This window comes from Mytilus trossulus, chromosome 10 (assembly GCF_036588685.1).
Source record: "Mytilus trossulus isolate FHL-02 chromosome 10, PNRI_Mtr1.1.1.hap1, whole genome shotgun sequence".
Taxonomy (NCBI): Eukaryota; Metazoa; Mollusca; class Bivalvia; order Mytilida; family Mytilidae; genus Mytilus; species Mytilus trossulus.
The window spans coordinates 29,157,897-29,170,904 of NC_086382.1; the positions used below are offsets into that span (position 1 = coordinate 29,157,897).

The 13,008-nt window shown below is 31.2% G+C and overlaps 1 protein-coding gene across 26 annotated transcripts in view; it reads right to left on the reverse strand.

The window, feature by feature from the left end:
- The window catches only part of LOC134687179 (diacylglycerol kinase zeta-like), a 208,664-nt gene that overhangs the window by 83,602 nt on the left and 112,054 nt on the right, over window positions 1-13,008 (reverse strand). For 5 of the 26 annotated variants that reach the window (XM_063547235.1, XM_063547236.1, XM_063547242.1 and 2 more), the window contains exon 1: window positions 11,169-12,700. The exons of 12 other annotated variants lie outside the window; for them this stretch is intronic. In XM_063547235.1, coding sequence (XP_063403305.1) covers window positions 11,169-12,172 — 1,004 coding nt within the window. In that variant the 5' untranslated portion in view covers window positions 12,173-12,700. Of the gene's footprint in view, window positions 1-11,168; window positions 12,703-13,008 lie in introns of those variants that run through there. 9 more of the 26 variants (XM_063547238.1, XM_063547234.1, XM_063547245.1 and 6 more) reach the window with 7 other exon arrangements.

Sequence of the window (13,008 nt, forward strand, 5' to 3'; positions counted from 1 at the left end):
CTAATTAATAGTTGAAAGTTTTATATGAATTTCACACAAATATAGAATAAGCTGTGACTATCTTAAATTCTGGGAGAAATATATCCCTAAGATGTACAAACACCAACTTAACCTGAATATAAGAAAATTTTCCGAACTTTTGTAAATACATATTTTGTTGTACGTTCTAATATTTATAAGAAATCGCAAAACCAGAAAGATCTTTGCCAATACACAACATGCTTATTATAATTCATAACTTTGTATTATTTATATTTTAGAAATAACAAAAGTTAATAAAAGTGCAGAATTCACTGCAGATTGTGATTAATTTGATATTAAACAGTAATGCAACATCAAAAATAACTCTGACTTCCAAATTATAAACAAACATTGCTTTAGTTATAGAAATAACTTGATAATGAGGATGAATTTCTGCTTCAATCTACTTGATAGAAATCACAACATTTTTTTCTCATTCGTTACAGGTGAGTTAAACACCTACACAATAATAAAAAAGATGCCACACTTCAAATCTGCCAAAATCAATACCTCATCTTCCTAATTCAAATAACAGTTTGATGAGGTTAACTGTTTATTCATACTACATTATTTCACAGAGTATTTAACAGAGAGGAGAGTAGGTCAAATGTATTTACAATGGCCAAAACTTAATGTGGTGAATTGAAAGCCAATTAAATAAAGCTACATTTTTTCCAGTCTTCAAGTTTTCAAGGTACATAAAAGGAACATGAAAAAAGTCTAACCTGTCTAACCTTTTTTCTGTACTTACATGAGTTTTCTTACATTGACACCTTGCAGGGGTGGATCTATCCATTTAAAAAGGGGGGTTACCAGGATATAAGGGGGAGTTCAACTGTATGTCCCATTCAAATGCATTTATTGTTCAAAAAAGGGGGGTTCCAGCTGTATGTCCCCTTTCAAATGCATTAATTGTCCAAATTGGGGGGTTATAACCCTCAGAACCCCCTCTGGATCTGCAACTGCCTTGGACAACTCAAGAATCAAGATCCATAATGTTTAAGCCAGAAAAGGATTGAAATATCAAAAATCTACGCAGGAATCTCATCACATCACTTGTCCAAATGTCTGTTCCAAACCAGGAACCTTGCAAATAGTCTTTGGTAATACAGTCACACATGGGAATAGCCAGTCAGTCACACTGGGGACCAGAGAAAATATAACCTTATATAAGAGGTGACGTTTAAAATGAGGACTAAATTTCATAGGTTAATTTACAGGGGGTCAAGATTAGGAAGATCTGACAAGAAATTTTTTCTGTTAAATTAAAAAGAATGACCTTTAAATTATAGCAGTTTTGACCTCAAGACTTAAACTTTATTGTCATTTGAAGAATTTGGTAGGGTGGAACATATTTGATTATATATTCCATATAGTACATTCATTCAGAACTATTTCAGACTTATGACAATAAACTAAGGCAGGATTATATGGTTTTTGAATGAACCAAGGTTTGTTCCAAAAATATGAGCACAAATGAAAATACAGAAAGTAACATATCATGAACCAGTAATTAACACTTGATTTTAAGGTGGTACCCAACACTTTCACTAAAATTAATTTGGCTGGTTTAATTTTCATAAAATTTTGATAAAGTTTAAAACTTTGATCCTTTGACAAAAATATAAAAAAAATAAAAAAAATTAACCAATCGTTTTATCAGAAAAATTACACTGGTTATATAGCAGTTTGAAAAACACTTATTTTAATCATTGAGAAGCTTAATATTCCCTTAATAACACAACATAATTAAAACGTTTAGCTGATTTTATAGAGTTATCTCCCTGTGGTGGTAGGTACCACCTTAATGCAAATTAAAAAGTTATCTTAAAAAGTTATCATCCAACCATTAGCTGTAATAGCTAGAACCTTGTAGCTTAAATGTTTCATGACCTCTACAGAAAAAAATTAAAAGGGATTAATATGTTTAATGTCCCGTTAAAATGTCCTGTAATGTCCGATCATATTGATAAAGGTCAATAAAAAAGATTTGGATGAATACAGCCAATTGCAAAAAAACAAAATGGAAGATAATAACTTCATCTCCCAAAAGATCAAATTATCCTGTGAATCCTTAATCATTTATTAACAAATTCTCTTTCCATTACTTATAATACAATCTAGATAAGAGTCAATTCAAGGTCACGCTTTGTATTGTCACAAAATAAATTGTTTTGAACCTCAGTGATCGACGGCTCTCTTGGGACTATTGAAAGGACTGATTACAACTATTATAATTTTCGACATGGAATAAGCAAGAGTCAGAGAAAATAGTGTCAGTAAGTTTAACCGCACTGAATTCTGATTAATTCTCTTCTTTTGTCCTATATCAGATGTTCTGCATGGTCAGAAACTCAGAGGAAAATCAATTTGGAAAGTCCATAGTCACATGGCAAAAATCAAAAAAAAAAAAAAAAAAAAAACAAACAAACAAAGATCATTCAATCAACCTCTATGATAGTTATACATTTTTCATAGATAAAATATATATGGCTACTGGGACTTATGACTGATCAGCTTTAGGCTGAAATCATCTATTGCTTTGTCAAAAATAAACAGAAACTAAAAAGGCTATGAGTATTGCTAAAGGTGATATAGACAGATACCATATCATTTCAAATTCATCAATGTAATAACAATTGCTGATTTATTGTTGGTTGTTTAATGTCAAGGGTCAAATATTTCATCTAAAAAGTCCTATTTTACTTTACTTTCTACCATAATGTAAACAAGACTATAATACAGTAAGACTTAAAAGTAACAATAATGTATGCTCAGTTTGTGTATCACAGAACCTGAAGAAAAAGATGTGTTAGTGACTCAATCAGCTCTTCGAGTAATGCAATTTCTGCTGAAAATCTTCTCAAGTGCACTTGAACCTAATAGACTTGGAATCCATTATAGTTTCCAATACATGTTTTCAAATTTATATCAAATCTTTTAAAACTTATATTTAATTACAACATGATCCAATAAATGTCTTATATAATCATTATAATTGGATTCAATGTCTGGTAAATCTTAATTGATATTGAAATTTAATTTCATTAAGAAATCTGAAAACTTTCCATCCATTTTTTCAGTAATATAGAGTCATACACTTAAAGCAAGTCATATTGTGGATTATAAGGACTAATATTCTATTTTGATGAGATAATCCTGCAATGTGGATTATGAAGCGCTAGATATATCAGCTATATAGTGGATTATAAACACTATCTTTCCATTTGAGATAATCCTGCAATGTGGATTAGGAAGTGCTAGATTATCAGCCATATTGTGGATAATATAAATACTATCTTTTTATTTGAGATAATCCTGCAATGTGGATTATGAAGCGCTGGATTATCAGTCATATTGAAAATTATAAAGACTAACATTCTATTTGGATGTGATAATCCATTTGGATGAGATAATCCTGCAATGTGGATTATGATGCCCTAGATTATCAGTCATATATATTGTGAATTATAAAGACTACGTAACATTCTATTTGGATATGATAATCCTGCCAAATTTCACATGCACCAACATGACACACAAATCACAATAATATATCACTCCCCATGTAGTTATAGACACAAATGGTTTTCTGATAATGAATAGCTCACATATACTTGATGCATTTAATAAACATGACAAAAATGCTTTATAGCAATATCTGAGACATTTTTTATCCAATATACTCTGCTCACAGCAATTCATAAATCTGACAATCAAATCGGGATTATGTCATGGCACTATGTAATTAGTACCAGAAAAAAATCCTTAAGATGACCCTGACCTTTCTTTTCTAATTACAAACTAATAAATTTTCATTATATCCATGATGGTGGTCCTAACATACTGATATATAGATATAGGAAGATGTGGTATGAGTGCCAATGAGACAACTCTCCATCCAAATAACAATTTATAAAAGTAAACCCTTATAGGTCAAGGTATGGCTATTAATGCAGAGCCTTGGCTTATACGGAGCAGCAAGCTATAAAAGGCCCCAAAATTTATAATCTTGATCCAAATATTAATATGCCTTTCACAAGTCAGGCTAATGTATCTTTGTATTTTTGTTGGTGTTGATTAACTTTGTTAGTATCTATTTTACTTTTATTGTGCTGAGACTCTATTTCTTCAATGTTACCTCTATTGTGCTCTGAATTTTCTGATTCTAAGGTAGTGTAAATCATTTCAAATTATAGAAGAAAAATGTGTTCGAGGATGTGAATGATCCTGCTCACGTTGTGCAACTTTCCAACTTAAAATTCAAACTCTGTCTGGGTATTTTGGCTCTTAGCATTGTGTATGACTTTAATAAAATTTGGAAAAGACAAACTTAAGTTGAAAGTAAAAAGGGGAATAACTCTAACACTGTAAGTGAATCACTGCTCAATTGTTTTACTCTGAGGTTGGTTCTTAGTATTGTGTTTGCATGAGTTAAGCCCTATGCTAGCCCTTATACTTAACTTAAACAAGCCCTATGCTAGCCCTGAAACCTAACTTTACACAAGCCCTTTGCTAGCCCTTAAACCAAACTTTACACAAGCCCTATGCTAGTCCTTATATCTAACTTTACACAAGCCTTATGCTAGCCCTTATAACTAATTTTACACAAACCCTATGTTAGTCAGTTATACCTAACTTTATACAAGCCATAATGCTAGCCCTTTAACATAACCTTACACAAGCCCTATGCTAGCCCTTATACCTTACTTTACACAAGCCCTATGCTAGCCCTTTTTCTTAACTTTACACAAGCCCTATGCTAGCCCTTATACCTAACCTTACATAAGCCCTATGCTAGCACTTGTATGTTACTTTACACAAGCACCATGCTAGCCCCTAGACTAAATACAAACTGTAATCGAAACTGAAACATTCATCTATCCCCTTATAGTGATGAGTTACTTTGAATTTGGTTGTAAGAGTATTTGTTTTTAATGCTTTAACTGAGTTTACATGTCTTGTACTTTTGCATGGATTAGTTGAGTAAGTACAGCATGTGTGTTACCCTGATTAATTCTGTAACATGCTGATTATCATTAGACATGTATATATCGGTGCTATCTTTAGACTTAATGTTTTCTGTAAATAATCTGGAGAAGATGGAATGTTAATCTATTAGTTATCTTCTTCAGTATCGCATGCTTGTGATTAACATCAATACATGTATAATAATAAACAGACTTTTACATCTATAACACTCTATATAATCAACATTGTTGGACACACTGCTTGAGTATCAATGATCCAAGTTCTATAAATTGGAAAGCTTATTTACTAGAGGACTAATATTTTAAAGATGATGAAATAATCATTTCAGACATATATGTATAATGAATTCCCATTCATAAAATCAGACAACTGTAAATTATTAAGCCATGATCCAGTTATGTATCTCAAAATCATAATGCCTACAGTCAAATCAGCTGTGACTTGATTGCATAAGCATTGCTGTCCTATAATGCAAAGCACAGTGTAACCTGCATAATACGACACCTGAATTAAATTCAAACACCCTGCTTAATCAGACTTTTTTTTCTGGTCCCCCAAGTGTGTCCGATAACACAGGTTACACTGTATTACAATTCATTCAAAATGTTTACCAAATTGTAATTTGTTTCATGAAATCTAACGATTCAAATGGTCAGACATTTTAACTACAATTAAGTCATTAATGTAACCAGTGATCAAATAAAGCTCAGCATTAGGTTGCTGCAAAAGTCATATACAATGTATTACTCAATTTATTTCACTTGACTGGGCGGAGTTTATCCAGTTCGCTCATAATAAACCAGTCCATCTATAGATAGGTGTTTTAGGATACACTCATCAATGCATTGTCCAGTCATTCTTTTGTAAATTCCTTTGAGGTCACTGATAGGTGATTAGAAATCAGTAATAACTATATAAACTATATCGTAATCACACACATCTTCAAATCGACTGCCCTAATGCAAATTAAAACGTAAGCTCCGCCCGATCAGTTGAAATAACATTGGTAATAATAGGTTATAATTTTTTCAAATTGTCATTAAGGGGAAATAACTTTTACACAATGTCAAATGTGGATTTTCTGTCATATTGACATTTTGGTTAGTGTATGGCTAAATGATTCCATAATTTTTCCTTGTTGTTTATAACAGTGGTAAGAAAATGGGTGAATAAGGTTTCAATTAAATACATTTCTTTAAGGATTCCATTACATTTAAAAAGGGAGAAAACTGTGTCATAATTTAACAACATAGAGGTCTCTGTTAAATTCCATGGATTTAAACTAAAACACATCCAGAACATTTGATATCGCCTTTCTTAAAACTTTGAATATCCAACACATATTTGCACCATTTCAACCCAAATTTCAAATATATGTTTTGCCAATATTTCCAATTAGCAAAGTTTATCATATTTCATGTGTTTAAGTCATTTAATATTCTCATTTTTATCACCATCTTTTTTTTAACTTTTAACCAGTATTGAATAATCGCACACTTTCAATTAGTGAATAAAAATCTATTACTTATTTATTTCTGTATTAATCTATTACCATAAAATAATGATTAAAATTCATAAATTTATGAATAATTGAAGGATATTTCATGTTTTTCTGTTGTAAAATTGGGTCTAAAACATTAAAGTGTTAGAAATTGATCATGACATCTTTTCAAATACAAACATAAGGAGTGTCAGTACTGATATCTAAAGTAAGAATCAATACTAGAGTATAGATAATCTACCTTTTTAAAACTGTAATGCAAAAAAAAATGAAATTACCTGTTTTAAAAAATCAATACATTTTTTTTTACAGCATCTTTTAAGAAAGGAGAAAAGAAGTATTTACCAGCATATATATATATTGAAATATGGTCACGGCACCAAAACTGATACTTCCAAGGGTCATAATAACGAATGACAGCAGAATTTTTTGTTTTTTGTTCTCGTGCATTATTCTTATTCATTGTCAATAATATCATGCAATTCTTTTTCTTCAATATTTTACAAAACTATTTCCTTCATTTTGTCGACCGAAATATTCATTTACATCCTCTTTTAGGCATTCTAGTATACTTTTTACCCCAATATTAGACTTGGAATATACATGTATAACAAAAACATCTTGTTTTATCTATTCACTTCTGAAGAAAGTAATTCCTAGCATATTTTTACAAAGACATCTCGTTGTATCTATTCAATTCTGAAGAAAGTCATTCCTAGCATATTTTTATAATATACTATTCTGAAGCAATACATCATCTAATGCAACAATGGCATTATATTATGTTTTAAATCTCTTGATACCTTTATTCTAATATATAACAATATAAAGTTAATATAAACTATTTAGTTGAATAAAAAACACTACTGGAAGATTGCCGAACACACCTGACACAATGTTAATACTAAGTCTACCTCCTATATAGAAAACCTGATGATAATTCTAGTTGTAAACCAATGCTGCGGAGACCAAATTTGATCTGGGTTATTTTGAAATGTTCTGAAATACTTGTCTGTCAGGAAAATATAAAAATATAACAAAATGTATAACAATCTAAAACAAGATGCATACTGCAGACTTTTGCTTACTAATTATATCACTGTTCACAGTAGGTCAAATGTAGTGTGTCACAGTCCATTAATGTAACCTAAATTTCAATGTATGGATATGACATTAAAAAAAAAATGAAAACATGTATAAAAAAAAAAAAAAAAAAAAAAAAATAATAATATCAAGAAGATGTGGTATGAGTGCCAATGAGACAACTATCCATCAAAATCACAATTTGTAAAAGATTATCATTATAGGTCCAAGTACAGTCTTTAACACAGAGCCCTAGGATCACACCAAACAGTAAGCTATAATTTTAAGGCCCAGAAAATTACTAATGTAAACCATTCAAAAAGGAAAACCAACGATCTAATCTATACAAAAAACAATAAACAAAAAACACTTATGAACTGCATCAGCAGAGAACTACTGAACATCAGATTCCTGACTAAATAAGACACTGATGCAAACAAATGCAGCGGGTTAAAAAGGTACATTTATATGGAAAAACCTGAAGGTTTGATTGTATTTCATCTTTATATTTCCCACTTCTTGTTCTGGGCTCACTCTTTGACATGCATCATTAATACAAATTATTTGATTGCAATGACTCTAGGAATTGTCTTCTTAATTCTCGGCTAGCCCACACATTTATTTTGTCTTCGCAGCTATAGCGTATTTTCCTGGTTTTTTTTGTAATCTATAACATTTGACATTTTCTAGAATAGAAAAACCTTGCATCGAATTTAACCATATATGATGACAAGTGTACAAAAGTCTATTTGTAAAGACATGTCACACTAAACCAGAATACAAGAAGCCTTACAAGTGCCACACAGTCTCAGATCAGAGGCTTACAAAGCCATGTACTTTAACTTTTAATTCTTACCAATGTTAAAATCAATTTTCAAAGGATTTTTGAACCACGCAGTCAGTATATACTTTCATGTCACTTTAACTTTTAATTCTTACCAATGTTAAAAATCAATTTTCAAAGGATTTTTGAACCACACAGTCAGTTGTTTACAGAAATAAATCAATGTAAGCTTTTTAATTATTATCGATGTTGATGTAATGAACTTAAACAATAAGTATTTTTTAACTACACATGAGATTCAAACAAAAAAATAATTTCAATACATATCGCAACATTAAGTGGAAACTGCAGTAAACAGTAAATCACATTTTAATTGAAAATCTTGTCAAAACTAGTTTTGATATAATGTACAAATGTATATGTAACCCAAAAGAACATTTAAGCCTATAAATGTTTTTTTTCCTTACTAGACCTATTACTTGTAGTGTTTACTTAGTGAATGGATCCCAAGGGACTTGTTACATTCTTCTTCCTGATAGGGACACCTCAATTATTCATTAACAGTAATTTACTGATCTTTTTCTGACCAGAATTCTCACGATTACTTGTTTCTCAGCAAGAAAAAAAATTAATTATTAATCCCTTTTATTCTTCCTTATCCAGGTTATTCATGCACTTTTTAAGAGAACTTTACACACTGTTAATAGAATAAATTGTCCTATATTTTTCCAAAAACAAACACTTTTTGGTATTCTTGCTGAAGGTGTTTTTTTTTTTGTTTTTTTTCGTATTCTGGCTGAAGGTGTTTTTTTTGGTATTCTTGCTGAAGATGTTTTTAGTATTCTTGCTGAAGGTGTTTTTTGGTATTCTTGCTGAAGGTGTTTTTAGTATTCTTGCTGAAGGTGTTGTTTTGGTATTCTTGCTGAAGGTGTTATTTTGGTATTCTTGCTGAAGGTGTATTTTTTTTGTGTTTTTTGGTATTCTTGCTGAAAGTATTTTTTTTGTGTTTTTTTGGTATTCTTGCTGAAGGTATTTTTTTTTTTGTGTTTTTTTTGTATTCTTGCTGAAGGTGTTTTTGTAGTGTTTTTTTATATTCTTGCTGAAGATATTTTTGTTTTGTTTTTTGCTATCCTTGCTGAAGCTGTTTTTTTTTGTGTGTTTTTTGGTATTCTAGCTGAAGGTGGGGTTTTTTGGGGGTTTTTTTTGGTATTCTTGCTGAAGGTATTTTTTGGTATTCTTGCTGAAGGTGTTTTTTGGTATTCTTGCTGAAGGTGTTTTTTGGTATTCTTGCTGAAGGTATTGTTTTGGTATTCTTGCTGAAGGTATTTTTTGTTTTGTTTTTGTATTGTTTTACTTGACATTTAAGAGAGAAGTTTTAAGTGTCATCTTGGATTTGCAGCCCTTTCAAAAGTAATATAAATAATTTTAATATAATTGCAATCATTTGAAAGAACCTACATATTAAAAATATGTTATCATCTACTTTTAAATAATTTTAGAAACTGCGCAATAATTTTACTCTTATATATGATTAAAAAAAAGGGAGATTATATATTATCATATACATAAGAATTTATACATCATGCTTTAGGGAAAAGTTTTATAATTTATTAAAACTCAATCATAAATTCTTTTCATAATATAGGTATCATCATCTCATGGGTTTTAATTAATACTATTATAAGAATGCATTGTGACGTCCATTGATAAAGCATGAACATATATAGAACGAAAGCAATTTATTAATTATAGTGATCTGACCATATATCAAATTTATTTCATCTTCATCATTTCATTACGTGTACACTAAATACAGTGCTGGTAAACGAGTTATAGAATTTTTCAAGTGTCTGACTGATCTTATACAGTGAAACCTGACTAAACAGAATCCTGTATAAACCGAAAACCTGTATAAACCAAACATGTTCTTAAGCACCACCATCTCAAATTATGTGTGTTCCAAACCTGATAAAACCGAAACATCGGTCAAAACCGAACAAAATCTTAAGTTTGAAGAGGTTCGGTTTGAACAGGTTTCACTGTACTAATTTACTAAAGAACTGTCATTCATCTTGCCAAAAAATATTATGAAAGCTTTAAGCTCCAACCTGATGGTCCCTGAAATCTTGTGCAACCAAAATTATCTTACAGAATTCCTGGACCTTTGATGGATCCATAATAATCATGACGTCATTTACACCAATTAACCTTTGGTCAACAGGTTTAACTCATTCATAACAAGAATGTGCCCTTAGTACATGGATGCCCCACTCACACTATCATTTTCTATGTTTAGTGGACCTTGAAGTTGGGGTAAAAACTCTAAATTTGCATTAAAATTAGAAAGATCATATCATAGGGAACATGATTATACTAAGATTCAAGTTGATTGGACTTCAGCTTCATCAAAAACTACCTTGACCAAAAACTTCAACCAAAACTTGAACCTGAAACTATTGTAAGTTACAGGGACATAAAAACATTTTTGATGGTATTTGTCCATAATTCAACATATCCTATAGGAAGATGGCAGGTCTTGGACCTAGAATGTCCTTAAATGTGAGAAAAACATCAACAGTTTTTGTAAAGGTTTTCCATAACAGAAATTTTACTGTCAAGTTGACAAATCAGATAGATATGGTTACAACCTGAATACTTGTGAGCATTGAAAAAAAAATTGAAACTAACAGGAAAAGATCCCTGAGCATATTTGAACTGATAATGGAGTAATAGTATGAAGCAGACATTTCAGAATCAATGTTTTAAGAGTAAGCTGACAAAACTTACGCATGACCAGGAGAAGTCTGAATTGCTTTGTAACGAGATTCCTCCTCAGTCGGCAGATTAACATCGACAGAACTTGATCGGATTTGCTTTGAACTGTCTAAAGAATCTTCATCAAAGGAAGCTTGTCTTTTGACCATTGTCCGAGTTGTATTTGACACTTTGTCTGAAGTTGAGCCTTTACATAAACATCCATCGAAGGACGTGGATCGTTGTTGTTTGATCACGGGTACTTGTAAAGTGAGCGCGTTGGTATAATCTCCTTCGGTTGAATTATCTATACTTGAATCATTTCCTGTAGGATTTAATTCTATAAAGTCATCATCTGCGAAATATAAATTTTCTGATTTTGAAAATGTATTTTCATTTGAGCAAATCTCCGTTTTTGCATTCTGTCCATTTGTCTTTGTTTGTTCACTAATATATTCACTATTTTCAGTTTCTTCTGTATCAGTTTCTGATTCATATGAGCTATCTGAAAAATCTTCATCTGACGAGCTAAAACTTCCACTTGAGGAAAACAAATTTTCGTCAGCTTCGTTCCCAAGGTAAAATTTACTATGTGTATGTTTTTCTATCTCTTCTAAACTGTCTTTATAAGCTTGTTCAACATATACACAATGTACACATAATTTTGGAATTTCTATCGAAGGTCTATGTTTTTGATACCTACTTAATTTAAAGCTTTTCCTCCTTCTTTCTTTAATTCCAGGATCGGAAAGATTCTCATCCGACGATGTACTCCAAGAACGATCACCGCCTGCATTACATGAATCGAAAGACTGACAGCGCCGCCCTGGTTTAGGAACAGCTAAACAGTCTTTCTCCTTATGTAAGCTAGCCGAATCAAAACTTGAGGACCGTCCCCTCTGTTCCAGTCCAGGAACCTCCAAACATTTTATATCTTTCGGTTCATCAATAGATGTGGTCCGTTTTTGTCTTGGTAAACAAATTTTTGGTACTTCTAAGGATGGAGATCCTGAACGTGCTCGTTTAAAGATGTTCATAATTTGATAATCAAACAAATATAAATTTATGAAATTTTACCTCCATAGCGTTTGACCACTGTGTATCTTTAAAATCCATGACTGCTTCAATGACTGATCAACTGTCACACTGTTTTGTTACTGTGTCTCATGTTTTCAATATATCCTTGATATTTTTATAGTTGGTTTTACGGAATCAATATTTTGTCAGCTATTACCGCACTGTAATTAGTCCAATCTCATTTAAGGCAATTAGATCACAGAATTATCTTTGGGTGAAAAAAATATATTTCTGACTTATTTCCAATTTCCTTTGTAAAACTGCTAGGCTAATTTCAGTCCAGTGCATTAAAACCAGTTAAACTAATAAATAACGTTTCAGGATTACAATCTGCGGAGATGAATGTCCAAGTGCAAATGTACATTTTCCCATTGTCAATGATACAATTAATTTCCAGAATGAAAGAAAACGGTGTAAAAAATGACTGCAAACTTCCGATCCGTGTATCAATCTTAGAATCAATAACCTATAGTAAACACTGTCAATAGTAAAGGTACCATAGCTCACATGACGTCTACTATTATGATGTAAGCAATAATTAACCTATTGTTTCTACATTCATAATCCACAACCTTACGATACTGTTTTTATATAAAAGTAAAAAAAATAACATGCAACAGTCATTGACCTAAGTTTATGTCAACGATTTGTCTCATCAACAAGCCAATTTAATTCTTAAAGCTGTTTATACTAATCGTCCAAGCAGACAAGTCATCAAAGACGTAATGTAAACATAATAAATTCCAAGGTACCGTTGATTTTTAGAATCCTGTTTACCTCTACAGGTGCATCACCA